Here is a 27,538-nt window from a genome sequence, read left to right on the forward strand (position 1 = left end):
TGGAGTCTGGACCCTCTCTCCCGGCTGCCGTCCCTGCCTTCCTGGTGTGGCTGTAGAGATAAGATGAATGTAGCAGAACCGACAAGAGGACAATAATGGAGGTGAATGCTTAATTGCACATTTCCACCCTGGGTGCTGTGGGTGCCCAGGGACAGGAGACTGATGAGGAGGCTCTGCTTTGCAGGGAGGCAGATACGTCCCCATCTCCCTCCCACCCGGCTCTATACCCACTGTGGGCGAGTGTGTGTGTGACTGTGTGTGTCTGTGAGTGTGTGTAACTGTGCATGTGAATATGTGTGTGTGGTGCCCAGGCGAACTGCAGCTTCCCCAGGAGTGGCGGGCACCCAGGGGAACCCAGCTACCCCCTGCTCAGACCCAGTGTGCCCTGACTTCTCTGTCCACTGGTCCTCAGGCTCCTTGGTTTTGGAGCCTTATCTCCCAGCCTGTTTAGGCTTCTGGATGCGAAAATAATTAACCACAGGCGCATTTTCCAAGGTTTCATCCCGTTCTCCTGGCCAAGTTAAAAATATTCACAATGAGCAGGGCTGCTGCTGGGAGGTGTGCAAGAGGCTGATGGCACCGGGGCCACAGAGAGGATGGGGTGTGTTGGGAGGGAGGCCTGGTGTATAGCTGGGCACAGAGCCTGGCCAGGAGAAAGAGGGGCCAGGGGCTGGGCTCTGGCCTTGTCCCACTGCCCCCTCCCTGTGTGAATTTGGGCTAGTTCCTTGCCTTATTGGGCCTCTGCTTCCTCCTCTGTGAATTGAGGAATTTACACTAGAAGTCAGTACTTCCAAAGCATTTCCCCTGGATATAAACAGGTGATCCCCCAAACAAAAACAAACAAAAAGTAATAAAAAACGTCTGTGGTTCATTAAGCTTGTAAATGACACGGGGATATACAAAGTTAAACCAATTTCTTTCATGCAGAGCTGTTCAGAGTCCCTATTCGTTGGAAACTTTTATTTCTTTGGATAAGTAACACAAGTACATGTGGCATTTAATTCAGACAGTGTGGAAGGAGTTTGGGGCGTTCACAACTCTTTCCTGCGCCTGCTCTGCCCCCCTCCGATCCTTGCTCTCAGCAGGCACCGCTGGCAGTTTCTAATGCATGGAGAGATGGTATCGCCCATACCAGCAGATGCGGGTATAGACTTTATCATGGTAAGTGACCACGAGTTTCCCAAGGTGTGTGTGGGGGGGCGGGTTAGGGATGCAGCGTTTCTTAGATTTACTTAAGTTTGGCCACAGAACCACTCCCAAGCATTTCTGGGTCAAGCATCTGGAGGCACACCCTTTGGGAAACATGTGGTCCCTGGTCCCCATGTTCTCCAGTGAGACCTTATATGGGAGGAGACTTAGCAGTGGTGCCCGGAGAGTTCAAACTCCATCTCTGAGAAGGCGGCCCTGACTTCTGTACTTTGCTGCCCACCCAGGGGCTGCCCTGAGGCTCAAGGGAAGGTGCCAGAGCTGACAGTGTATCTGTGGACACTGAGGCCTGAGAGGGCAAGCCTTGCCCAGGTCAGGAGCCGGTCAGAGGCTCAGCAGGGATCAGGATCCGAGGCTCCCAGGCAGTGTTCCCACCCTGAGGGCCCCAGTGGCCCCAGAGCTGAGCAGGGCCACGGAAGGGCTTTGGACATGGATAGATTGGAGAGGCCTGTGGGAGCTGTCTGAAACGGGGGCCTCGTCCCACACTTCACTGCCATTCCCTGGGAGACGGAGCAGATAGCATCGTGCCCAGGTCTGTGGCATACGCACAGGGTTGGTGTGATGTGTAGGTTACGTGGGCCCATGGTGCTGTGGGGGCTCTGTATGAGAGCCCTGTGGGTTGGTGTGACGCCGTGTGCCGGGGTGACGTGTGCGCGGCGTGGCGGCTGTGCGGGTTGCGTGCAAGGCCCGCGCCGGGTGGGCGCGGGGATCCCGGCACGGGGGCGTGTCGTGGGCGTGGGGAGCGACGCGGCGCGGCCGGGGGAAGGTGTGTCGCGGCGGGCGCCGAGGGGCTGAGCGTGCGTGTCCCGGCCCCGCCCCGCCCGGCGGTCGGCAGGTGTGGGCGGGCCGCCCCGACCCCGCGCGCTGGCCCGGAGAGCCGGCGGGAAACAGGAAGCGGGGGGAGGCGCGCGGCCGGACGGCCGGGAGGCAGGGCGTGCGGGCGGACGTGCGGGTGGCCGGCCGGCCGGAGCTCGGGCCCGGCCGGGGCGGCGATGTGGGGCGGCCCGGGCAGCCCGGGCGGCCGCGGGGACGGGGGCGGAGCCGGGGGCGCCGCGGACACCGCCCCTGCGCCGCCGGAGCCGCCGCCCGAGCGCGGAGCCGGGAGCTCGAGGCGGCGAGCGGGGTGAGTCCCGGGGGCGCGGGGGGCGGGCTCCGGCGGCGACGGGCGGCCGGTCCTGCGGGCGACGCGCCGAGGTGGGATCGGCCGGCGCAGCCCGCCCCGGGGCGCCCCTGCTGACCCGCGCGCCTCTGGCCCCCAGACCCCGAGGACGCGGCCATGCCGGGCGGGGCCGAAGCGGAGGAGGCCGAGGAGGAGGCCGGGGCCGGCTCGGGGTCCGAGGCGGAGGAGGACGCGCTGTGGGAGCGCATCGAGGGCGTCCGGCACCGGCTGACGCGCGCGCTCAACCCGGCCAAGCTCACGCCGTACCTGCGCCAGTGCCGGGTCATCGACGAGCAGGACGAGGAGGAGGTGCTCAGCACCTACCGCTTCCCGTGCCGCGTCAACCGCACCGGTGAGCCGCGGGCGCGCGGGGTCGGCGCGAGCGGGCGGTGCCCCGCCTTCCCCGGGCCCGGGCCCGGGCCGGCCCCGGGCCGCGTCCCTGAGCGCCGCGTACGGAGCCCTGGGCCTCGGTCTCCACGTCGGTGGAGTCGGGTGGTTGGGTGCGCCCACCATCTCGACTCCTCCTGCACCACCATCACGGCCCCGCGGGTCCGCGGTGCCCACACCAGCGTCTGGATTTTGTCTGTCTTCGGTTTCCTCTCACTTCTGGGCCCACGTTAGAGCGGGGTTTGCCGGTGCAGGCTGGGCCTGGGACCTCCCGGCCACAGGCGTGGACTTGGCATCTTTCCTGTGCCCCTTGATCTCTTGGGTTCTCTCTGCCCCTTCCCTCTGTGCCACACACTCCTTGGAGAGTCATTTTCCCAGTGCTCAAGACCCGTCTCGGCTTTGTGAGGGTCCCCTGTCCCACTGGGTGTGCATTTGAACCAGAGCTGGCCAAGGGATGAGGGTCTAGTGGTGGAATTTCAAGCGCTGGCTAATGGGAGAAATACTTTACTTTTCGTTTGAGGGTGGGGGGCTTCTCTGTGCCACTGAAAAAGCAGGCTGCATTTGCTGGTCCTGCATTCGTGTGAGTGGGGGGTGGGCAGAGGGTTGGGGGGCTGTTGAAGCACAGGGGCCATGCCGGGGTTTGGCTCTTCTGGCTGTGGCAGACAGGCTCTCCCCCGTGATGTGTTGAGACAGGCCCCTCTGTGTGTCACCTACTCAAAAATCTGGGGAACGTGGGCCCTGGAGCATGAGTTGGGAGGGGGAGGAAGTGGCTAGGCACTGGGGGACGCCCTCACCTTGACCCCAGGGCACCCGTCTGCCGCTCCCCAGGACGTCTGATGGACATCTTGCGCTGCCGTGGCAAGAGGGGCTACGAGGCCTTCCTGGAAGCCCTAGAATTCTACTACCCTGAGCACTTCACACTGCTCACGGGCCAGGAGCCTGCCCAGCGCTGCTCCATGATCCTCGGTGAGTAGGCCTTGGTGGGTGCCAGCGCCTCAGACACCAGTGCAGAGGTTCCTTACCCGTCCCTGTGAGGGAGGCGTTCTTATTATCCCTGTTGGACAGATAGGAAGACTGAGGCACAGAGAGAACTGAAGCCGTGTGCCTGAGGCCCCACAGCAGGCTGACTATGGGGCTGGGATCCTAATCCACTTAGTCTGAGTTCAGAGCCCACACATTTAACATGGCTCTTTCCCCCTAAAATTGTTTTCAGACGTGTGTGTCAGGCATTCATGGGTTTAGTTTCTTATGTAAAAAATTCAAATGCACCAGGTAACTTTAGAATAAAAACAAAAGATCTTTACTTCTTCCTTCAGCTCTGTTCTGCTGGTAACAGTTTGGCGAGTCTCCTTTTTCTTTGCTTTTATACACACACACACGGGATCATCCTACATGTGTTGCTTGGTATTTCGCTTTTCCTCAGAACACTGATTTTAGTGATTCGTCCACTTCTGTCACACTTGTTTTAAATGATTGAACAGTGTTCATTAGTGATGTTGTGCCATAAGTCATTTAACTGGTCCCCTGTTGATGGCTATCTAGGTTGTTTCCAGTTTTGCAACATTACAAATGATGCTGGGAACATCTTTCTGTGTGCATCTTTGTGCAAATGTGTGTCTCAGGAGCAGAGGTTCTGAGAACTAAAAAGAGTATGTGAAATTTTAAACGTTAAATCAGCATACATCCCACCAGCACTGTGTGAGTGCTCGTTTTGCTGTACCCTCATGCATCCTGGGGATCATTTAAGAACATTTTTGCTGGTCTGATATGTCAAAAGTAATAGGTTATTGTTTTAAGTTTGTACTTCGTTGAGAGGTGCAGTTCACAGCTTGCTAGTTAGTAAACCTTAGGCAAATGACTTGACCTTTCTGTACCTCAGTTTTTCTGTCTTTAAAATGAGCACAATAATAGTACCTACCTTAAGTGTTGTCATGAAGACCAAATAAATTAATATATATATCTAGCCCAAAGAATAAAGTCAAATATTATTGGCTATTCTTATTATTGCTGGTGAGTTGGAGCATATTTTTCCTATGTTTATTAGCCATTTTTGTTTTGGGACTTGCCTCTTGATAGTTTTTGCCCATACTTTTATTTGGTTGTTTGACTTTTCTTATTGATTTGTAGGAGCTCTTTATATATTGTGGCTCTGAATCCTTTGTTATATTTATCTTCTCCTGCTTTGTTGCTTGTCTTTAACTTTGTTACATCTTTCATCGTTCAGAAATTTAAACATTTTTATATGGATTTGTCCATCTTTTCTCTTATAGCTCCTGGATTTTGTGTCTTGTTTAGGAAGACCTTCCCTACCCCCAAATTATAAAAATATATTCCAGGATTTCCTTGTAGTGTTTTTATGGTTTGGGTTTTTCTGTGCAGTCTGCCATCGCCTGGGTTTTATTTGCCCTACCTGACTTTTGTCTCCCCTGTCCTGGGCAGACGAGGAGGGGCCCGAGGGCCTGACTCAGTTCCTGATGACGGAGGTGCGGCGGCTGCGCGAGGCTCGCAAGAGCCAGCTGCAGCGGGAGCAGCAGCTGCAGGCTCGGGGCCGGGCGCTGGAGGAGGAGCGGGCGGGCCTGGAGCAGCGGCTGCGGGAGCAACAGCAGGCGCAGGAGCGCTGCCAGCGGCTGCGGGAGGACTGGGAGGCGGGCAGCCTGGAGCTGCTGCGGCTCAAGGACGAGAACTACATGATCGCCATGCGCCTGGCCCAGCTCAGCGAGGAGAAGAACTCGGCCGTGCTGCGCAGCCGTGACTTGCAGCTGGCGGTAGGCCCTGGGGCGATGGGCAGGGCAACCTTTGCAAAAAATGACGGTAATATGGTAGGCAGCTGGTGTCCCAGAGCCCCCCTCTGCCACCTGGCGGACCATGGGCAAGTCCCTTCACCTTCCTGTGCCTCGGTTTTCCCATCTGTGTGGTGGGGATGTTGATAGCACTTGTTTCATTGAGTCATGATCATGCCTCTCAACTGGGGGCGATTTTGCTCCCAGAAACATTTGGCCGTGTGTGGAAACATTTTCGGTTGTCACAGCTGGGAGTGTGCTGTTGGCATCTAGTGGGTAGAGGACAGGGGTGCTGCTCAACATCCTGCAGTGCGCAGGACGCCCCACAACCAAGAACGATCCAGCCCAGGATGTCGGGAAGTGCTGGGGCCGAGCATCCTTAGGTTCCAAGGATTCTGTGAGTTGAAGACGTGCACAGTGACTGGCACAGTTAGTGCTCGAGACCTACGTCGCTGTCAGCCACTGTTGTTGACAGTTATTGTTAGTGCTGCTGTGTGCCACGCAGGTTACGTGCATCATGTCATACAATCCCGCTAAGTCACCGTGCACCAGGTTCTCATTTCGAAATGCGGACGCTGAGGCTTCGATTGTAAAGGGGCGTGCTCAAGGTCACAGAGCCGAGAAGCGGCACAGCCTGGACTTGAACCAGGTCCGCCTGGCGCCAGCGCTGGCCCCCGCCCCATGATGCTCTTCTGCCTGCCCCCATCCAGGGGGAATCTCGCCCACCCCTCTCGTACAGGCAGAGAACCCGAGCCTCACTTGCTTGGTTTCGTCCTGGGACTTAGCTGGAGTGAAAGCTGCTCTTTGGCTGCCGCAGGGGGTTGTCCCAAGGACTTAGCAGCGCTGGCCCGCAGTAGGCTCTCTTTGGCAATACTGCGTGAGGTCCCCCGGGGTTCTGACTTTGGGATTGGAAGCCCCCCGACCCCATGAGCTTCAGTTGTGGCTGCGGTGTTGCAGGCAGGTGCCCGTGGACGACGGGTGGCACGTGTGAGGCTGTGTGTGTGGGTGCATCTCTGTGCCGGAGCCTGCGGCTGTGCGTGCCGCCGGGTTGATACTTGGGGAAATGAGTCCTGACGGGGGGCAGTGAGGCCACAGGTTGAAGGGCCCAGGCTGCCGGGCCCTCTTGAGGGTGTAGGAGGCCCATGGGTGGGTGTCCGGTGACCGTGAGGCCGTCGTCCCAGGGCCTGCGTGGTGTTTGGCGTGCGGTAGGGCTGTCTGAGGCCCGCAGGCTGGCTGCAGATTGAGCGAAGGGTGGCACGGGCAAGGCTTCCCTCTCTGTGCCTCAGTTTCCTCATCTTCCTTGAAACGGGAGGTCCCGGATGAGGATGGTACAACAACGATACAGCATCCTGTGTGCGGGCACATCCTCAGTGCTTGCCACGCCCAACTCCTTTAATCTTCCAGCAACTCCACTGGGATGGGGGCGGGGGGCACTTATTGTCCCCATTTATGGATGAGGAAGTCAAGGCACAGAGAAGTGGGTTAGAGCACTTCCCCAGGGTCCCAAGATTGAGAATTTCTGACTTTTGCTCTTGGCACTGCTGTGGGTGGGGTGGGTGGGTTGCAGGCGGGGGTCCCCCCTCTTCACCCAGGTCCTCCTCGTCTGAAATGGACATGGGACTTGCTGTGAGGTTTTCTTGGAAGAGGATTCTGCTGCTTGGCAAGGACAGCGTGATGGCCATGGGCCAGGGGTGCGGAAGGGGCTGTGGCCTGCGCGGCTTGTCCCACCTTTGGGTTGGGTGTGATGGTGAGTTGGGTCGGGTGTGTGCATGTGACTGGGGGGTGTCCTGTGCGTGTGTATGCCCGTCTGGGGTCCCCTGGGGTGAGGTAGGGGGATGAAGAAGAGGTGACGTGTACCTGCAGCTTGTCTGCAGGTGCACGTAGTGTGACAACCTAGGGGTGAGGTGGTCTGCCACTAAGCAGACAATGACTGCTTTCCCCCAGTTCGGCGGGTAGAGGGTAAGTGGTGAAATTTAATCACAGATGAGATTTTCTTTAAATGTAGCTACGGTAAATTTGCCTCAACTTACTGGAGCTTTCCTGCCACAAAGTTAACAAAGGCGTTGCAGTGGAAATGAGCAGTGCAGCTGATGGTGCCTGGCTGGGCAGCTTGGGTCCCCTCCCCCCATGGACAGGTGTGTGGTGGCTGCGATTTAATACTGTGTTTATAAGGTGCAAATTTAATGAGTTGTTATTTCTAAGCAACATAAACTTAAGGAACGAATGCTGTAATTTTGTGCTAAGTGAGTTTGTACACCGGGATTAAAGGCATGCGTATTTCCTGGTGTTGGGCGGAGATCCCAGGTGCCCCGTCCCCTGAGCTCATCGGGGGAGCCCGCTGGCCGCGGGTCCGGGGAGAGGCCGTGTGTGGGGCTGCGGTTTGCCAGCGAGAGTGACCACACTTGCCCTTCTAACTGGCTGTCTTTCTCTGGCGGTTCACAAAGCGTGTGTTGTGAGGGGAAAGGAATGCGAGAGTCATGAATTTCTTTCTGAGTCTTTCGCGGAGGAGGAGAGGACTGTTAATTCCAGTGCCCGACTAGCCTCCAGACCCGTGCGTGTGCGCGTGTGTGCGTGTGTGCGTGTGTGCGCGTGTGTGGTCATGCTACACGCTGAGGGGTGGGGGCTGCGAGTCATTTTCCAAGACCAGGCGCTCCCGGGGCACCAGGCATTGGCGTGCCTGAGTGTGGCATCAGAGGTCATCATGCCCTTTTTCCAACAGTGACTTCATTTTGTGGCCTGCCACCTGCTGCTCCTCTTGTCACTGTCTCATCACCTCAGACCCCACGTGAATTTAGAGAATAATGCACTCTGGCTGAGTGCGTTCTTAATCCAGCAAATTGGCCGTGCGTATCCACTCTCAGCCAGGCGGCCACCACTCGGCCACCCACCCCCTGGGCCAGCTTCTGGCTGCACACACCGAACTGGTGACAGGCAGGGGTTCTGGGGTTTTATTTAAAGCTGTGAAGACAGCCGCTGTCACACCCCTGGCAGCTCGGCAGCAGCCTCTGACAGTTTAAAGGCCTCTGCCACCGTCTTGTTTGATTCTTGCAGTGACTTTGGGAGGAGGGGGTGGAGCGGGATGTTGACTGGCCCCATTTTACTGATGAGGAGATCGGGGCACAGAGAGGGGCCGTGACTTGCCCACGGCCACGCTGAGTAGAGGCAGAGCTGGGCCCAGGCCCTGGCCCCCCTGTTCTTGGGGCAGCTCTGCTTCTCCTCGTCATGCCGGTCCTGGGCCACACTGCCTGTACTCGCCGTGGGAATTGTGCTGTGATGCAGCATATCCACGCACGAGTCCTTGGAGCCCATTCCCCTGGGAGGGTGGCTGCCCCTCTTCCTTCCTCATTGTAGTCGCCCAGCCTGTCCCTTCTTCCTAGATGAGTCTGGGGAGGACTCCTGCTCAGGCCCCTCTGGGGCCCGGGAGGCAGCGAGGAGTGAGGGCGCGGGTCTCTCCTGTTGGCCTGGCTGCTGGTCCCTCCCTGGGCTGCGTCCCTCTCCGGGCTGACCCGTGTCTTGGGCCCCAGGTGGACCAGCTGAAGCTCAAGGTGAGCCGGCTGGAGGAAGAGTGCACGCTGCTGCGAAGGGCCCGGGGGCCGCTCCCCGGGGCGGAGGAGAAGGAGAAGGAGAAGGAGAAGGAGAAGGAGAAGGAGAAGGAGAAGGAGAAGGAGCTGGACAACGCCGACCTCGTCTCGGAGCTGCGCGCCGAGAACCAGCGGCTGACAGCGTCGCTGCAGGAGCTGCAGGAGGGCCTGCAGCAGGTACCGGGGCAGCGCTGGGGCGTGGGGGACCCTCCTGCCGCTCACCCGTCCTCTGGAGCCGGGGATCTGAGATCTGGGTGGAATCCTGGCGGGCCTCTTGTCTTAGCTCTGGGCGGAGGGCCCTTAGTGCTCAGCTCTCCCTGGTCGTTTCGTCCGGGGTCTCTGGGTGGCCCCTGGTGGTCTCTGAATTCCCTAACACTGGGCACCTGATTTTGGAGTGAACTTTTTTCTGGGGAGAGGGCCCCCAGCTTTCCTCGGATTTGTAGAGGAGTCTGTGACCCTGGAAAGGTTGAGATCCCCGAGGTCTGGGCGGCCCTGGGGCTTGCTCGGTGTCCTGTGGCAGGTCAGTGGCAGCGTGGGGCTGCCGCCGGCCGCTACTCCACACAGGAAGTGGGGGGTGGGAGCCAGGGCTCTGGTGTATTTCATAGGGTTGGGGGTGCCTGGCTGGGTGTGGGTCTGGGGGCTGGATCTCGGGCCATGGTCTACCTGCCTGGGCCAGGCTCAGCCCCCGTGAAGACCCCTGTCAGAGGGGCGGGAACAGGCCTTGGAAACAGCACGCGTCTGCTGCCCTGGGCGGTGGGTGGGGTTCTGAGCAAGAGAGAGTGGGCTGAATCTTGTTTAGGGATAAGATCCTGGCTGAACTTGTCCGAGCACGCCCTCATCCACTTACCTCATTTGCACCCCAGATGCTCCCTGGAGGGCGGGCAGGGCTAGTTGGGGCCACACCCACTCTACATACAGGGAAACCGAGGTCCAGAGAGGTCACGGCCCTCAGCCAAGGTGGCGGAGCTAGTGGGGTGGGTCCCAGGGCTGAGGGCTGTGTGTCCCCCTCCCGCCACACTCACGGAGGGCCCTGGCCCAGAGGCTGAGGCGGCTGTGAACTCTGACCCCCAGGAGGCCAGCCGGCCGGGGGCCCCAGGCTCGGAGCGCATCCTCCTGGACATCCTGGAGCACGACTGGCGGGAGGCTCAGGACAGCAGGCAGGAGCTATGCCAGAAGCTGCACGCCGTGCAGGGGGAGCTGCAGTGGGCCGAGGAGCTGCGGGACAAGGTAGTGTCCCCCGTGCACCCCGTCCTCCCCTGCCTGGCCCCCACCTTCCTGCTTGCCCACAGCCCGGCTCCTGGGGAGGGCAGGGTGGTGGACATCATCGGTTTATTTCACCGACCTTTCCTGAAGGCACTGTGCTAGAAACCGTGCATTCATTCATTCTTAAATATTTATCGAGATACATCAGTGAGCAGAACAAAGGTTCCGGCTCCTGTGGAGGGTAAATTCCAGCAGGGGAGACAGACAGTAGCCATGCACGTAATCCTTAGTCATTTACTTCATGCAGCAGAAGGAACAAGCAGGACAGGGGAAGGGGGTGGATTACAGTTTACACGGGGAGGCCACAGTTGGCCGGGAGGGTGTCATTATTATTGCTGTCCCCATTTTATAGATTAGGTGGCTGAGGCCCAGTGAGGTGAAGTCAGTGGCCCAGGCCACACAGCTGTGGAGACGGGCACTTGTTATTGGGGCTCAGGCCTCTCTCCCTGGACCTGCTGGGCACCTGCTGGTTAGCTCCCCCGCCCCCAGCCCTGTGGTCTGACCTGGGCACCCTGCCCCACCCACAGTACCTGCAGGAGATGGAGGACCTGCGGCTGAAGCACCGCACGCTGCAGAAGGACTGCGACCTGTATAAGCACCGCATGGCCACCGTCCTGGCCCAGCTGGAGGAGATCGAGAAGGAGCGGGACCAGGTGAGCCCAGCCTGCTGTGCGCGCAGCCCTGGTCCGGCCATGCTTCTGGTACAGGGGCAGACGAGGAGTGGTGGACGAGACTAGTAGGAAAAGACTTTAACAGGGCACTGGTCGGTGTAGGATGGGACAGGTAGGCCAGGAGAAACAGACATGGGACCTGGTGCTGAGATCTGCCAGCCTTGCCCCTCGAACACACCTGCCTCACCTGAGCTCCGGGGACAGTTACGGAAGCTGGTCCTGGCGCCCTGCATTTCTGAATCCCTTGTTCCTTCCATGGCAAGGACGAGGTCTACGCAGGGAGGTGCTTGCAAATATTTGCTCATGAAGACATTCTCAAAAGGTCTGGCTCCCAGGCCCTGGGTACCACGGCCCCCATCTCCTGAGGGCAAGGGGTGGGCTGAGGACCCCAGGCCAGTTCCTCCAGGCCCCCAGCCCTCCTTGTGTGAGGCTCCCCATGTGGGGGGTGGGCGCGAGGCTTTGTCCCTGGACCAGTCCCACTAGAGGAGTTGAAGTCCTCACGTTAGTATGGACCTCAGGACCCCCTGGTGGGCTTGGTGAAAATGCACAGTGGAGGCTCCATCCCCAGATGTTCTGACTCTGGTGGTCTGAGGTGGGCCCAGGAATCTGCACCTCACCAGGCTGCCCCCAGCCCCTGGGCCTCTGGCCCCAGCCCCCCCTGAAGGCTTTGGGCGGCAGGTCCCGGCCACGGGCCCAGCTCCCAGGGACCTGGTCTTCGTTATGGGGAAAGTGGTCAGTGTGCCGTGGGCTGGGTTTGAACCCAGGCTCCTCCACTAACACCGATGCCGTGGATGAAGCCCCCGGCACACGGTTGGTCTCAGAAGAGTTTTACGTTGTTCTCGGGAAAGTTAAGAGCCTGGCCTCTGCAGCTGGACTGCCTCGGTGTGAATCCCGGCTCTCGCCCTGCGGCTTGGTTTCCCTACTGTAAGATGAGAATAATGAGAATCTCTAACTTGGACAGTTAGTGTGGGGGTCAGCGAGCTGATATTTAGCACAGGGCCCGGCACACAGGAGGCACTTAGTAAACGTCGGCTGCTGGTCCGGTGGCCACCCCCCTCTGAGAGTCGGGAGGCCAGGACAGCGGAGCCAGCGTGGCTCCTTCTGCCGCTGGCCCCAGCCCCTCCCGTGCCTCCCCCAGGCCATCCAGAGCCGCGACCGCATCCAGCTGCAGTACTCGCAGAGCCTCATCGAGAAGGACCAGTACCGCAAGCAGGTGCGGGGCCTGGAGGCCGAGCGCGACGAGCTGCTGAGCACGCTCACCGGCCTGGAGGGTGCCAAGGCCCTGCTGGAGGCTCAGCTGCAGCGGGTCCAGGGCAGCCCCTGCCTCAAGGTGAGCGGGGTCCCGAGTCCAAGGGCCCTGGTGGGGGTGCCGGGGTCGTGGCGGGAGTGGGAGCCTCTGGCTGGGACGGGTGTGGGTTGGGGCATCAGGGAATAGGACGGGAGCGTGTGGGTGTCTGAGTTTTGAGGGTTGCTCCTTGGGTGCTAGGAATAGTCTGAAGCCTCTCTTTGCATGCACTTGGAGAAGCCCGGCTGCCCTAGGGCCTGTGAGCATCTTAGAATGCAAAACATGGGCCCTGAAGTCCCTCTGAGCCCAGCTGGTCCAATTCCGTCATTGCACAGGGCCCAGAGAGGGTCAGAAGCTTGCCGAAGGTCACGCAGCCAGCAGGCACTGGAGCTGGGCCCCCAGACCCCTTGTAAACCAGATACTGGTCCTCGGACCTCTGCCAGGAACTCTGCCTTTTCCTCTCTTGGGTTTGCTTGAAGATGATCAGTATGCCAGGTGTTTAATGCCTAGAGGAATAGAGCAGGAGGCGTGAATCTGTGATTTCTCACTTTTTAAAACCCTCAGTGACTTTTTTGCTTTTAGGTAAAGACAAAGCCCCTTACCATGCCCTAGAGGCCCTGCTGGATGGGCCCCTTCCTCCCTCCCTCCCTCCTTCTAGCCTGGTTCTCTGGGTCTCAGCCTTTTAATTCCTGGGATGTGTCACAGTCCTGCCTCAGGGCCTTTGCACATACTGTTCTAGCTGCCTAGACCATCCTCCGTAACTTTATCTACTTAACACCTACTTATCCTTGAGTTCTCACTTCAAACTACACTTTCTCTGGAACCAGGCACTTTGATGACCCCAGGCTGGGTGGGGTCTTTGAGTGCCTTCCCCACCCTGGATACCTTTCTTCTCTGCTCTCTTGGCAGCATGGGGTTATTTCCTTCATCTGTCTGTTTGTGTACAGTTTGTTCCCTCCGCTAGGCTGTGAGCTCCATGAGGGCAGGGATCCAGCTCCCTCGTTCCCCACTGTGTCCCTGTTCCTGGCACACGGCCGGCGCTCAGTAAATGGCTGTGGCTGGCCCCGGCCCAGCACTGCTGACCCCTCCCACCCCTTCCTCTCCCAGGCCTGCGCCTCCTCCCATTCCCTGTGCTCCAACCTGAGCAGCACCTGGAGCCTGAGCGAGTTCCCCTCCCCGCTGGGGGGCCCGGAAGCAGCCGGGGAGGCAGCTGTCACGGGAGGATCTGAGCCCCTCACCTCGGTAAGACCCCTGCCCTACCCCAAATGTGGGGCGGGACACCGTTTCACGTGTGAGGAAACTGAGGCCCACGAGGGCCAAGTGCCTTGTTCCAGCTCACCCAGAGCCAGCTCGGGGCTGGGCCCAGGCCTGGGTGCCAGGAGACGGGGAGCCACCCACACGCCGTAACCTCGCAGAGCCCATGCCTCTGCTCTGGGCCCTAGTTCTCATCTGTGAAATGGGCACAATCCAGGGGCGTTGGGTTGTGGGAAGGTACAGTGGGGGTGAGCAGGCCCGTTGTGGTGTTGCAGGAGGAGGCCACAGACAGCGAGAAGGAGATCAACCGGCTCTCCATCCTGCCCTTCCCCCCCAGCGCAGGCTCCATCCTCCGCCGGCAGCGCGAGGAGGACCCCGCACCCCCGAAGAGGTAACGGGCTGGGGGGAGAGCAGTAGAGGCCCAGGGAGCTGGTGCTGCTATTTCCCGAAGCAGCCACCTCCCAGAATCCCTAATGCCCGAGTTGGGTCCAGGCCGTCACCTCCCTTTACTGGCCTGACATCACTGGAGCTCTGGAAACCCCGGTCCCAAGAGTCATGGGCGTGACCGAGGTCAGGGGTTAAGACCAGGCCAAAAGGCACCCTGGCAGGAGAGTCACTGGAGGTCAGGCCTCAAAAATCCTAAATCCAGGGAAAGCCTGGATGGTTCAGGACTAGGGACACAGAGAATGTTCCAAGGGGTCAGGGACTGCAGGCAAGAAAGCCAGCGCACGTTCAGGCATCAGCAGCACGGGGCAGCCAGAAAAACCAGGCCATATCTGCTGGGGTCAGGACCAAGGGCGAGGTGTCCCGCCTCCTGGGGTACGTCCCCTGTCATGGGCTTGATCCGATGAGTGAATCCGCTGTGACTGGGGCCTGCGATGAGCAGGTCACGGTCTAGTGTGGGAGGCAGACCTGGGAGCCACGAATGACAAAGGTAGAAAGTAGGAGTGAGAGATCAGGGGAGGCTTCCAGGAGGGGGTGGCATTGAAGGATGGGCCAGGGCATTCTAGGTGGAAGGACATGGGCAGAGGTCAGGACGTTAGCTTCTCGCCCTGTGGGTTTAGGGGAGCTGGGTGGCATGCGTGCCCTGTGCCTGGGACCCCTGCCTTGGGTCTGGCCTGCATGTGCTTGGGGGCTGCAGGACCTTTTGGTGGCCCGGGGGCAGGAGATGAGGGTGGGGCAGAGTGCCCACCGTGCCTCAGCGCCTGCCCCCTCGCCACCCTCTCTCTGCCAGGTCCTTCAGCAGCATGTCGGACATCACAGGTAATGGCCCTTGGGGACTCTGTGTGGAGGGCTCATCTGGGGGGTGGCTTTTCAGCCCACCTGAGGCCTATGCTGCCTGCTCTGCCCTTGGCCTGCGTCCCCCTCCCTGAGGCCCCACTCCCCCCTGGCCAGGCAGGGAGGCTCTGCTCAGGAGGCCCCTGGGGGAGCTGGTTCACACCTGTCCCCCTGAGCCCAGGCCCGTCCTCTCTCCTGTTCCTGGCTGAATTGTCTGGGGCTCCTCCTCTATTCCAGCCCACCCTCTACCCTCTTCCAGGACACTGAAGGGTCACCCTGGCAGGCCCCAGGCCTCTGGGCCCTTGGCCATCTCTGGGCTTTTGGGGCTCAGCTCCTTCTCGTGGACCCCAGGCCTCCCCTGTTTCTCAGTCCAGCACCTCTGAACCCCTCTTCTCCTCCCCAGGGAGCGTGACGCTTAAGCCCTGGTCCCCCGGCCTCTCCTCGTCCTCGTCCTCCGACAGCGTGTGGCCTTTGGGAAAGCCGGACTGCCTCCTGGCCAGAGGCTGTGGCCTGGATCTCCTCAACAGGTACCCGGCTGCCTGGGGTGGTGGAGCTGGGGGGCCGGGTCCTGGATTCCTGGAGAGGGCGAGCAGGGGCGAGGGGGAGAGAGCAGCTGCTGGGCCTTTGCCTTATGCATCTGTCAGAATAGTAAGACTTTTAGACACAGGCCGACCTTGGATTCAAATCCTGTCACCGCTGCTTATCGTCTGGGTGACTTGGGCCGGTCACCTCACCTCTCTGGGCTCAGTTTCTGCATCGGCTAAAGGGGGACAGTGATCTCTTCTGCGTGTGGGTGTTGTTGAGGTTAGAACTCATGTCAGGAGAGCACCCGGCTTTGCCAGGTGCTTAGTAGGTGCTTAGTACATGGTAATTGTTGCTTGCACTGACACTCTACTTGCCCATCCTCCCCGGCTCTGAGCTCCCAGCAGGACTGAGCAGCCCAGCAAAGCTTTGTGCAGTGGGTGGAGTGGGGCCACCGCGGGAGCCCCTGCAGCTGGGCTGGCCCCAAGCCCATGACAGGAGTCACGAAACACGTTGGCTCAGAGTGCATGGCCGGCGGTGTGCTCCGTCAGTGCTGGTCCATGAGTGTCCCGCCCCCGCCCTCCCATCTCAGGGGCGGGCGATAGAGGGGGCCGAGCTGAGGACGTGGCCTTTGACCTCAGCCGTGGAGCGAGAGCAGGTGGGGAGGGCAGCTGGGTGACTGGGCGCGGAGAGAGCAGAGGCTGTCCAGGGGTGGCCTGGAGTTTGGCGGTCACTGGAGCTTGAGCAGGAGAGGGGGAAAGTCGAGGCTGGGCTGAGTCACAGCCGGCTGTGTGAGTCAGGCTGGGGAAGTGTGGACTTTGGTGTGTGCATCCTGGGAAGTTGGGAGGGCTGAGCTATTAGTAAGTGCAGGGCCAGCTGCTAGCCGCCTGACAGCATTTTCTGTCCTGGGAGTTTATTCTCTCTGTCTGGGAAGGTAGGTGTTATTATGGTCACCCCTGTTTGATAGAAGAGGAAACTGAAGCTCAGAGAGCTTAAGCGACTTGCCTGGGGTCGCACAGCTGGGGAGTGCCAGGGCCAAGGTCCCAGCGACTTGATCAGATTTGGGTTTTTGGAAAGGGTGTAGGAAGCACTGAATGTCCAAGCTGGAACGTGGGGACGCCGGATACAGAGGCCAGGTCACACGAGAAGTCAGGCAGAGCAGGACCAAGCTCCTGCCTCCTGGAAGCAGCTTGGCCAGGCCCGTGTCCAGGCCCCTGCCCCCACCCTCACCCCCGGCAGCAGGCCCAGTGCGACATTGTTTCTCCCCATGCAGGACGTGCTTCTGGGGGAAGGGACGGAGGTGCCTCCCTTCCTGCCTGCCTCGGCCCTTCCTCCCTTCCTCCAGCTCCGGCCGGCAGCAGGGGTCCTGGCTGCTGTCCAGGGGGCGCCGGGATGCGGCAGAGGGAGCAGGAGGTTCTGGCCCAGCCCCCGCCCGGGCCCCACGATCACACGGGGCCACCTCTGCTGCCCACGCCGTTCCTGGAAAGGAGGGAGATGGGGGAGAACACAGATCGGGGTGGGAGCGGGGGTAGTGGACTGAGAAGGAGGTGGACGAACAGGCAGAGGGAGGCGAGGTGCTGGGGTAACGTGACAGCACAGTGGGGCAGAACAGATTTGGGGGCTGGCTGAAATCCCGGCTCTGTCACTTGGTACCGTGGGGCCTCGGGCAGGTCCATTTCCCAGTGCCTCAGTTTCCTGCTCTGTGAAATGCAGTCGCAATAGTTCCTGTCCCCCAGGGTCATTGTGGGGGTTCCAGTATTCCTATTAGAGAGCTCAGAACAGTGTCTGTCTCACAGTGATGGTGATGTTAGCTGTTAGCTATTATTATTGTCGCTGTTCTTGCTTAATTCTCAGAGAGCCTTGCAAGGCTGGGAGTTTTAGCCCCATTATACAGATGGGGGAAATGAGGCTCAGGGAGAGTCAGGAGTTTGTCCCCAGGCCGCGTGGTGGTGGAGCTGGGGATTCCACTGTGCCTTCCTTCCCAATAAGCTACTTTTCACCGCACGCTCCTGTTGAGTCCTCACCGTGTGCTGGGCGTTTTCAGCCCTCTGCTCTCTCCTGCTCTTCTTGGCTCTAGGGCCTTGGGGCAGAGCAGAGGATGATGGACGGTGGGCGTGCTGGGGCAGGCCGAAGGCTGGAAAGACAGATGGACAGGTGAGGAGACAGTGAGGAAGAGCCCAAGAGTGCAAGTGGGGCACTGAGTCGGGGGCAGGTAGGGAGGGCACTGGGAGAATATCAGGGTGCTGTCTCCCTGGCAGGCCCCGCCCCGCCCGCACTTGTGTTGTAGACACCCAATGGCCGGCACTTCCGTCCTTGCACAGAGAGGGTCTGAATAGGTCATTGCCTGCCTCCACCACCCACAGCTGTGCAACACTTGTCAAGTGATAACTTCTCTGTGCCTCAGTTTCCCTCTTCTCTAACATGGGGGGAATAACAGATGCCTCCCATAGGGCTGTGGGGAGGATTAATGAGGTAATCTGTGTGACGAGCTTAGGTCTCAGCCTCATAGGTCCCTGACCTGGAACAAAGCAGTCACGAACACGCCTAGAGATCTTCCCACAGTGCCCTGGGGCAGGGGGACACTTATCGAGGCCTCTTGGCCCATCACTGCTCAGAGCTGGCAGAGTGAAGGACTGGCCCTGTTCCCCTCTGCTCCCCTGTGACCCGACCTCCTGACCTAACACTGGGGCTGGGAGCCCTCACCTGGTGGACGGGGACCCCATCCTTCCCGCTGCCCACAGGCAGGGTTGGGGTCCATCCCTGTGGATGGAGATTGTGTTGCTGGAGACCCAGGAGTCCCGGGAGGTTGGAGCAGGCAGCCCCCGCCGCCCGCCGTGTTCCTCTCTCTTCCCTGACCCGCTCGTCTGCGGAGGCCTGGGGCTGAGAGGGGCCTGATCTGCACTCTGTCCCTGCGAGCCCCAGGTGGACTCTGAAAAGTGTTGAGAGCTGGTAGCCCGGGGCGGTGGAGGCTCAGGGAAGTCACTTGGTCCCTGGGGGAGGTGGGCAAGGGCGTCCTGAAGGAGCGGGTGCCAAGCTGGGTCTCAGGGAGCAGCAGGAGTTGGCAAGAAGAGGCTGAAAACCTGGGGTGGCCGAGGAATCGCCCTGACGCTGGAGCCGCGGGGGGAGGGGCGTGCGGGGGAGGCGTGGGCAGGTGGGGCGTGGAGGGCCTGGTGCATGCTGCTGGCTGGGCCCTCAACCAGGGAAGCCGTGATGGTCAGCTGTCTGGGTTTGTAACAGGTGGGGTTACTGGGCCCACGGAGAGGTGGCTTGCTCTGAATCACACCCGGTGACTGTGAACGTCTGGGTTTCCCTGAGCCGTTAGTTTCGCCGGGCACTGTTGTAAGAGCGTCCTCTATTTCAGCTCCTGCAGTTCACAATGAGGTAGTAGACGCAGACGGGCTGCTGAGGATTGAGGTTAAGCGGCTGGGCCGTCTGGCCCCCGAGTTCCTGCCGGCGCCCTCTGTGCTACTTGCCTCAAACTCTGCTGACTGCAGCCCACAGAGAGAGAAACCCAGAAACCAGAACACATGCCTGAGACAAAAGGGTCACGAGGCAACCGTCGGGTTTACCTGGGGGGAGGCAGCCTGAGGCCTTCTGTTCCATTCCGCTTAAACACAGAATTTCACAGCCCACTAGGGGCAGGCCTGCGGCTGGAAGCCCCCGGAGCCCTCTGGCCTCCACCTCTTCCTGCGTTATCCCTACATCCCACAGTGGAGACGGGTGCCCTCATTGTCCTTGCTTGATGGACGTGGTGACAGAACCAAGCACCGTTCACTCGCCCGTGTCTAGGGCACAGTTAACGCTGGGGTTTGGAGCTAGACAGCGTTGCTCCAGCCATACGGCCATTGGGCAGCATAGCCAGGCTCGGCATCAGGCCTCCCAACTCTGTCCAGGCCTTTCCACACCACCTCGGTGCAGCCAGGCCAGTCCCGGGGCTGAAGGAGCCTGAGAAGGCAGTGCCCACACCCCAGCACCCCTGTCCAGCCGCAGCCCTTTGGCCTGGCTCTCTGTTTTGACTGAGGGGCCAGGAGCTGAGACGGGCTCCCCAGGCTCAAAGATCGCCCTCCACCTGGGTGTTGATTCTGTTCAGGGCCTTGCAGCCTTGCCCGCCCCAGGCTGGCAGCAGGGGGCAGTGTGGCTTTGTGCGCTGCTGCTATGAGGGTGGGTGGGGAGGTGGGAGGACACCCGGGCTCCACCTGGGCCTCCTCTTCAGCTGGGCACACCCACTAACTCTGGCCTCTCCCCTTCCCTAATCCCATGGCCAGGGGGTCCTGGAAGAGAATTCCGGTCCATTGTCTCTGAGCCTGGCCCCAGGGCCTCACCAGTTCTCCTCCAGGGACAGGCAGAGCCCTGCCACGATGGAGATCTTGGTGACTCTTTGTCTTAACCCTCAGTGGTTCCCTCTGCCCACGAGAGGAAGGCCAGACGTCCTCATTCCGTGCCCTCCACAGGCTCACTCCTGCTTGCCTTTTCCGGGAGCTCTTTCCCAGGATGTTAAATTAGTTAATTAGGGTGAGGAGCTTAGCGTGGCGTCTGGCACATGGGAAGCACCCAGGGAGTGTTTGCTGTTACTGTTATTATTGTTGTGATTAAACTCTTCCACTCCTCCTGTGTTCTGCCCTCCACACCTTTGCCCATGCCAGCCCTTCAGCCTGGAACAGCATCTCCTCTGTCTGTTTCCGACGGGCTTCTCTTCTACCCCGCGGGGTGGCCCAGCTGGGCTTCCTCTGGGAAGCCGCTCCCCTGTGCTCCCACTGCCGGCCGGAACCATCTCTGATCTCTGCCGCCGTGTTCTAATGGCGACCTCCCTCCCTAGACTGTGAGCACGACAAGCTTTTATTAGTCATCTGCTCTGTGCCAGACACATGTTTGGTGCTAGGGATCCAGAGCACGATGGAAGGCTGGTTCCGAGGGTGTTCCTTCTGGTGCAGGAAACAAAAAGGAAGATGCATACCCAGGGCAAGGTGCAGATGGTGCGCTCCTGCAGGAAGCCGGCCAGGGGTCGGGAGGGAGAGGTGGCTCTTGACCTGAGCTTTGAAGGATGAGCAGAATTTCCCAGGCAGAGAAGAAGGGGAAGCGCATTCCAGGCAGCGAGCACAGCAGGTGCAATGGCCCGGGGGTGGGAGTCATGGCGCACTTCGGGAATCGCTGTGGTTGTCCAGGAATGTTGAACTGAATCAAAACACACTGAGCTCTGATTCCCATCTCCCGTCTTTCTTCTCAGGTCTCTGGCCATCCGGGTGTCTGGCCGGAGCCCCCCGGGGGGGCCGGAGCCCCAGGACAAGGGCCCAGATGGCTCGTCGTTCCTTGGGGACAGCTGGTCCGGGGCCGTGGTGCGGAGGGTGCTCTCTGGGCCCGGGTCGGCCAGGGCGGAACCAAGAGAGGTGAGGCCCCTCCCCTCTGAGCTGGAGGCGGGGTCAATGCTTCGGGCGGGGCTGGACGCCCTCTGATTGGTAGATCTGGGTCACTGGGCGGTGTTTCTGGGGATTGGCCGGAGCAGAGGCAGGTTCCGTGATTAATCGCTGGTTTTCTCGCCTCAGCCAGCGTTAAATGAAATAGGAGTGGGCAGGGGCTGGGAGGTCGGGGAGACTGACAGCACGTGGACAGATCCCGCCCTTAAACGTGGGAGAGAGCCAGGCTGGGCGGGCCGTCCTGTGGAGCGGAGCAGGGTCTGCCCGGGCAACCCCCTGTGAAGTGGGGGTATCTGAATATGAGACACGGTCACCCACACCCCCCACTCCCCACCCGGCATTCCTCCAGCCCCAGGGCTGGGAGGCTCACTTCTTTCCCTCCCTGCCCGGGTTTTCTCCCAGCCAAGGGCCGAGGCTGCTGGCCTGGAGGGGGCGGGCTTGGAGGGCGAGGCCCTGCAGAGAACCTTGCCCTGGAACCAGGTGTCCACGCTCCCCTTCCTGTTGGACGACAAGGGTAAGTCTGGCCTGTGGGGAGGACTGGGAAGTTGCGAGTCCCAGGAGGTCAGAGCTGAGGGCCCAGAGAGGGCTCATCCCCGGCACGGTGCCAGTGGGATAATGGAGGCCCAGGAGGGAGACGCTCCGCCTCCAGCCTCCTGGCAGTGCCTGTCGCTCCAACACCGCTGCCTTCTTGGTGGTAGTCGCTTCTTGTGCCCTTCCTCTGTCCTGTCCTCAGTGAGCATCTTGCAGTGAAAGGAGCACTCGATAGGAGTCCTGGTTCTGTCCCTAGTGGGCTTGGTGGCCATGAGTAAGTGCCCACCCTCTCTGGGCCTCAGACTCTCACCTTAAGAAGGGGAGGGAGGAGTCTTGACAGCTCGGGCCTCGGGAGGGCCGTGTCTTTGGCCTCTCCGAGGCCGATCCCTGACTTCATCCTCTTCTTGTCCTCCCTGCTGCCCCTGCCCTGTCCATGCCCAGCCTGCCAGTCCTTCCATGAGGCCCTGGACGCCTGGGTGAAGGGGCTGTGTGCTGAGCCTTTCTACATTCGAGCCAACCTCACCCTGCCCGAGCGGGCCGACCCCCATGCCTTATGCGTGAAAGCCCAGGAGATCCTGCGGCTGCTGGACCCAGCGTACAAGCGGCGGCGGGAGTGGTTCTGCACCCGGGTCGACCCCCTCACGCTGCGCGACCTGGACCGGGGCACTGTGCCCAATTACCAGAGGTGACACAGAGCCAGGGGCCTGGGAACGGGGTCCCCTGGTAGCTGGGACTGGGGTGGGGGACTTTGTCTCCCTCCTCCTGCAGTCCCTCACCATCCTCCGGGACAGGATGGGGGGCTGGAGAAGAGGAGGTGAGGGGCTCCGCTTCTCCCTACAAACGCCTGACATGCTTCCCCTACAGAGCCCAGCAGCTCCTAGAAGTTCAGGAGAAATGCCTGCCCTCCAGCCGGCACCGAGGGCCCCGCAGTAACGTAAGCAGGGCTGAGTGGGCAGGGCGAGGGCCTGGGGGGAGGGGGTGCCAAGAGTGGGGTCCAGAAGGGAGAGGTCAGGCTCCACGCCCTGGGGGAGGAGAGGACAGAGGCCCCCAACCCGCTCCTTCACCCCGACCTGGTGGATCGTCTGAGTGCCCAGCAAACAGAACAACAACAGGGTTAATGTCCAGAGCAGTGGAGAGGATTGACTGAGATAGATGTGCCGTGTGCGTGGGGCGTGGTAAGCGCTTAACAGAACAACAGCCACATCGCCTTTGCCAATGCCTGGATAAGGGAGTGAGGTTCAGAGACGTTAAGTAACTCAAGAGGCTGTGGCACGAGAGCGGGGTTGAGAGCCTGGCCTCTGGAGCCAGGCTGCCTGGATTGGATCCCAGCCCTGCTGCTTATCAGCCATGTGACCTTGGACAGCGTCTGACCCTCCCTGGAGGGTCTATTTCCTCATCTGTAAAATGCGGGAATTACGCTCCTGCCTGGTGGGCAGAGGAAGGCTGCAATGAGTTCATGCGCGCCAGGGGCCTAGTTCATGTTGTCACGTTGTAGGCTTCCGATGCCTGTCCGCTGTCGGTGTAATTGCTGCTGTCATTCATCTTCCTACCTGAGGTCACATTGCTGATTCATGGGAAGAGACCCCAGAGTTTGTCTCTTATGTGACATTAGGTTCCTCTGGTCTCTGGGCCTCGGTTTCCCCATCTGTAAAGTGGGAGTGCACCTAAGGCTCCTCTGGCTCTAACTGGCTCTGACAGGCTTGCTCTCCTGGGCCTGTAGGGATGGTTGCCCTCACCTACCTGGGGGGCTGCGCCCGGCCCAGTGGGGGCAGGAGAAGGCCTAGTGGGCAGGGGGCTCTTGTGTTGACCCAGAGGCCCTGGACAGCAGTGGTAGTGGGGCCCTCTCTGCCTAGGGTCCCGTTTACTCTCCCTTCTCCCTGAGGGTGGGATGGAGCTGGGCCCTCAGGTGTCCCTCACGCCCTGCCTCCTCCCCAGCTGAAGAAGCGAGCCCTGGACCAGCTGCGGCTGGTGAAGCCCAAGCACCTGGGGAGCCCTGCGGGGGAGCCCCCAGAGCAGCTGCTGCTGGAGCCCTGCTCGGGTGAGGGTGCGATCTGCGTGGCTCGCCATGTCCTGGGGTGGGCACACCTGTGTGTCCTTTGGCTTGGAAGGGCCTGTGGAAGGGTCCCAGTGGGGGCGGGGGCCTGAGAGGCGAGGCTCCCCTGGTGGGAGATGGGCCGCCAGGGCTGAGGGAGCCGGTGGGGGGAGGCGTGCGTGTGAATGTGATTGTGGGTCTGTATGAGTTCAGGGCACGCCTGAGCGTGGGCCTGTTCTCGTCTGGCAGAGCATGTGTGGCTGTGCTTCTCACACGTGGGGGGCAGCAGGTGCCAGGTGGACCCCAGGGGGTTCCTGGAGGCAGTAGGGTGAGGCCTCGGGCCAGATCAGGGAGAAGGGACTGGGGGAGCCCAGATAAGGGGGTAGCAATTCTGAGGGGCCAGGAGGAGAGGAGAGGGTGGTTAGGGAAGACTTCTTGGAAGGGAGATTGTTTGAACTGGGGCCTTTAAGGATGAAGAGGAGTTTGTTCCAGGCAGCTGGCACAGCTTGTGCAAAGGCACAGAGGCATGGCTGTGTGTGGTGTGTTTGGAGGACGTTGAGTACAGTGAGGGGATGTTGAGCACCAGCTCTGTCTTGCATTGTGCTCGGTCCAAGGGACACAGTGGTCCCCCCCTTGGAGTGTAGTGCCTAGTAGGGGGCAGGAGGCAGATGCCTGCTGATGAGATCATCACACCTGTGAACATAATTAAAAAGTGTGACGTGTAATGGAGGAGAACTGGGTCCCATGGAGCACGTGGAGAGGCCCTGCAGGGGCGGGGTTGTGGCCTTCCCAGGGCGTGCGAAGGCCCTGTGGTAGGAGGTGGTTGATCTGTGAGGCAGGAGTAGAGTCTGATGGGGCACGTGACTCGCTGCCTCCCCGGGCTCTGGCAGGGCTGGGTCACCCACGTGGAGGATGTGGCCTTTTTCCTGAGGGCCATGGAAAGTCACTGGTGCATTGAAAGCAGGAGAGTTACAGGATCTGACTTGAGTTTTAAAGGCTCTCTCCGGCTGCTGAGTGGACAATGGCCTGTAGGGGGCAGGGGTGAGGCAGAGGGTCAGGGAGGAGCCTACTGCAGTGGTCCCAGTGAGGGAGGGGGCAGCTCTCCTGTGTGTGTGTGTGTGTGTGTGTGTGTGTGTGTGCGCGCGCGCGCACGTGTAAGAGGAGCATCGGGAGGACTTAGGGAGGCAAAAAGGATGGGGGGCTTGTGAGGAGGTGATGGGGTTTTGAGTATCTAGGAGAGGGGAGCCGGGGCCCTGCCTGTACCCTCATCTCTTTTGAACCCCTCCCCACCGCAGAGCCAGAGCGCAGCCTCAAACCCTACAGCCTGGTGCGGCCGCTGCTGGTGTCCGCCCTGCGGCCCGTGGTGCTCCTGCCCGAGTGCCTGGCGCCCCGCCTCATCCGCAACCTGCTGGACCTGCCCAGCTCCCGGCTGGACTTCCAAGTGTGCCCAGCAGGTGAGCCTGTGTGCCAGGAGAGGGGGTGGGGTGGCACCCTGGGGCGGCCAGCCTCCCTGGCCCTTCATCACTGCCTCTCCCCACTCTGCAGAAAGCCTCTCTGGGGAGGAACAGTGCACGTCCTCAGCACCTGGAGCCCCCAAGGCCTGGCCCGCCACCCCCGGGCTGGGCAGCCGGATCCGCGCCATCCAGGAGTCTGTCGGGAAGGTAGGTGCGGGGGCGGGGGGACTCTGGGCCTGAGAGCCCAAGTCTGAGGGCAGGCCTGTGGCTCACTTGCGGTGACTCTGGCTAACTCCCCACTGTGATGTGGCCGGGCTGGGGCAGTCGGCCTCGTGTGGTTCCCCCTGAGGTGTTTGGCTGGTACATCCCACCTATTCGTCCTTGTCCTCAAACTCGGCACTCCCCTGGGAGCTGGTGGGGGGCTGTGGGGCTGGGGGGTGGGGGGTGGGGTTAGCCCCATCCTACAGGCGGGGAGGTCCAGAGGGGGAAGTGACTTATTTCCCCAGGTCTCCCGCCTTCCTTTCCTGTTCTTTCCTCGCTGCCAAGGTCCCCTGGATGGGGAGGCAGGACCCTGTGGGGGCTGTGCCGTGGGGCCCAGTGGGGGGGCAGGGAGGTTAGGGTCTCTGGGCTGGGAGTAAAATGTAGCCTCGCCCCCCGAGAAGAAGCACTGTCTGTTGGAGCTGGGCGTGCGGGGTGTGCGGGAGCTGGTCCAGAACGACATCTACCCCATCGTCATCCACGTGGAGGTGACCGAGAAGAATGTCCGGGAAGTCAGGTGAGGCGGGCTGGGGGGAGGAGTGGGACCCCAGCACCGCCTCCTCTCTGTCTCTGTGTCTCTGTCTCTGTGTCTCTGTGTCTCTGTCTGTCTCTTCTCCATCTCACTGTTTGCCATCTGTCTCTCTTTGTCTCCCTGTCCGTCCTCTCTCTCTGACTCTCCCTGTCTTAGTCCATCCCCCTCTGTCTCTGTCTGTCTTCGTCCCCCACTGTGACCGCCGTCCACTCTCCTCTCTTGGCAGGGGTCTGCTGGGCCGGCCGGGCTGGCGGGACTCGGAGCTGCTGCGGCAGTGCCGGGGCTCGGAGCAGGTGCTCTGGGGGTTGCCCTGCTCCTGGGTGCAAGTGCCCGCGCACGCGTGGGGCCACGCGGAGGAGCTGGCCAAGGTGGTGCGCGGCCGCATCCTGCAGGAGCAGGCCCGCCTCGTGTGGGTGGAGCGCGGCAGCAGCAGAGGCAGTGGCAGCAGCGAGGCCTGAGGGCCCCTCCTAGGCCCTCCTCACGCACTTCAGAAGCTGCCAGCGGGACCCTGGTGTCTTCAGTGGAGCCGGCCCCTCCCCATCCTGAGCCTTCCTGGACCCTTGGACTCTCTGATGGGGGGCCCTCGGCTCTGGGCTCTCTCCCCGGAGTGAGCCTGCGAGGGCCCTTGGCGCAGAGCTCCCATCGCCCCGTCCTTGCTGCTCTGGGTCTTCCCGTGTGCCCCTGTGTCTCCGTGTCCCCTCTCATGGGTCTCATGCACGTGTCTGCGTCCTCTCCCTCATTGCTCACCCGGAGCATCTGAGTTCTCATTCCCATGCACAGGTTTGCACACCCAAGTTCTCACAGGTCAGGCTGACGTCTGTCCCCACCCCCCGGCACGTGAGTCTCCCAGGTTCTCAGCCCGCTCTGCTCGTAGGAGCCCCGAGCCCGTCACACGTGACTCCTGCCGTCCAGCTCACTTTCTTGTGTGTACCTCCACATGTGGGCCTCGTGGCTTCCCTGGTCTGCTGTCCCCTGTGCCCTCTGTGTCTTTTTTTTTTTTTTGTGAGGAAGATCAGCCCTGAGCTAACATCGGTCAATCCTCCTCTTTTTGCTGAGGAAGACTGGCCCTGGGCTAACATCCGTGCCCATCTTCCTCCACTTTATATGGGACGCCGCCACAGCATGGCCTGACAAGCGGTGCGTCGGTGAACGACTGGGATCCGAACCCGGGCACCAGCAGCGGAGCGCGCGCACTTAACCACTAAGCCATGGGGCCGGCCCCTGTCCTTTGTGTCTTAGTCGCACGTGTCCATGGTTCTCTCCTGTCAATGTCATGCCCCACCCCGTGTGTTCCCGGTGAGCACACCCAGGACCATGTTCTCACAGCACCCGCTCCCTGCCCTGCCTGCCTCTCGGAGGGACCGGCGGGGAGGGGCTGGCTGCTCTGTCACCAGAATGTACGGCTCGTGGATTCTTAATGGGCCTTTTTCACTCAGAAGCTGCACATTGTGGAACATTAAACGGTTTGTCATAGAAGCTAGTGGCCGGTTGCTTGCTTGCCTCTGTGGCCTTGTCCCCCCTCCCCGCTCCCCCGACTTGTCCCCACCCCCAGCTCATGCTGATACCACCTTTCAGGTCCCCACTTGCCCATTGGGAGGGTCAGATTTCGCTCCTGACTCATCCCAGAGCCGCCCACCATCTGTGCTGGCATCACCTTACCTGCCCCCGAATGACCAGAGGAGGGCCCCACAGATGGGCCACCCCCGCGCACAGCCCTGCCTGAGTCTGATCTTCAAAGGAGTGTCCCCTGGAGCGAGGCCAGCAGGGTGTGGTCTTAGGCTTAAGAGGCCTGGCTGCCAGGAGACTAAGAACAAACCTTCAGTGTGCAATCAGGTCCCGAAGAAACGCCATCAGAAAGAGGATCGTCACCTCCCATGGGAGAAATCCAGGCGGGCTTACAGGAGGAGGTGCCACTTGAGCTTGGGGTTTGCGAT

General features: G+C 60.7%; 1 protein-coding gene across 5 annotated transcripts; it reads left to right on the forward strand.

Annotated features, from left to right (window-relative positions):
* CARD10 (caspase recruitment domain family member 10) lies at positions 1–27,080 on the forward strand. Of its 5 annotated transcripts, XM_087448941.1 has the most exons (22): positions 1–101; positions 1,083–1,161; positions 2,466–2,717; positions 3,581–3,718; positions 5,192–5,517; positions 9,057–9,290; positions 10,185–10,340; positions 10,904–11,029; positions 12,186–12,377; positions 13,440–13,574; positions 13,862–13,977; positions 14,821–14,849; positions 15,268–15,391; positions 20,611–20,770; positions 21,200–21,311; positions 21,770–22,013; positions 22,193–22,262; positions 23,264–23,366; positions 24,656–24,814; positions 24,906–25,021; positions 25,474–25,589; positions 25,831–27,080. In XM_087448941.1, the coding sequence occupies exons 1-22, from the start codon at positions 96–98 to the stop codon at positions 26,060–26,062; spliced, it is 3,225 nt and encodes a 1,074-aa protein (XP_087305067.1). In that variant the 5' UTR covers positions 1–95; the 3' UTR covers positions 26,063–27,080. The 5 variants fall into 5 exon arrangements, with proteins under 5 accessions (XP_087305067.1, XP_087305068.1, XP_004418174.2 ...); XM_087448942.1 differs by lacking the exons at positions 1–101; positions 1,083–1,161 and adding an exon at positions 2,209–2,329; XM_004418117.3 differs by lacking the exons at positions 1–101; positions 1,083–1,161 and having other exon boundaries at positions 25,477–25,589.
* The last annotated feature ends 458 nt before the right edge of the window (positions 27,081–27,538 follow it).

Source organism: Ceratotherium simum, chromosome 25 (assembly GCF_057802395.1).
Source record: "Ceratotherium simum simum isolate JZ-2026a chromosome 25, ASM5780239v1, whole genome shotgun sequence".
In the NCBI taxonomy this organism is placed as follows: Eukaryota; Metazoa; Chordata; class Mammalia; order Perissodactyla; family Rhinocerotidae; genus Ceratotherium; species Ceratotherium simum.

Excerpts from the sequence above, each read along its gene's own strand:
- CARD10 (XM_087448941.1), top strand. Across the intron at positions 10,341-10,903 it reads CCGAGGAGCTGCGGGACAAG|TACCTGCAGGAGATGGAGGA; the intron begins GTAGTGTCCCCC and ends CCCCACCCACAG. Across the intron at positions 24,815-24,905 it reads CTTCCAAGTGTGCCCAGCAG|AAAGCCTCTCTGGGGAGGAA; the intron begins GTGAGCCTGTGT and ends CCCACTCTGCAG.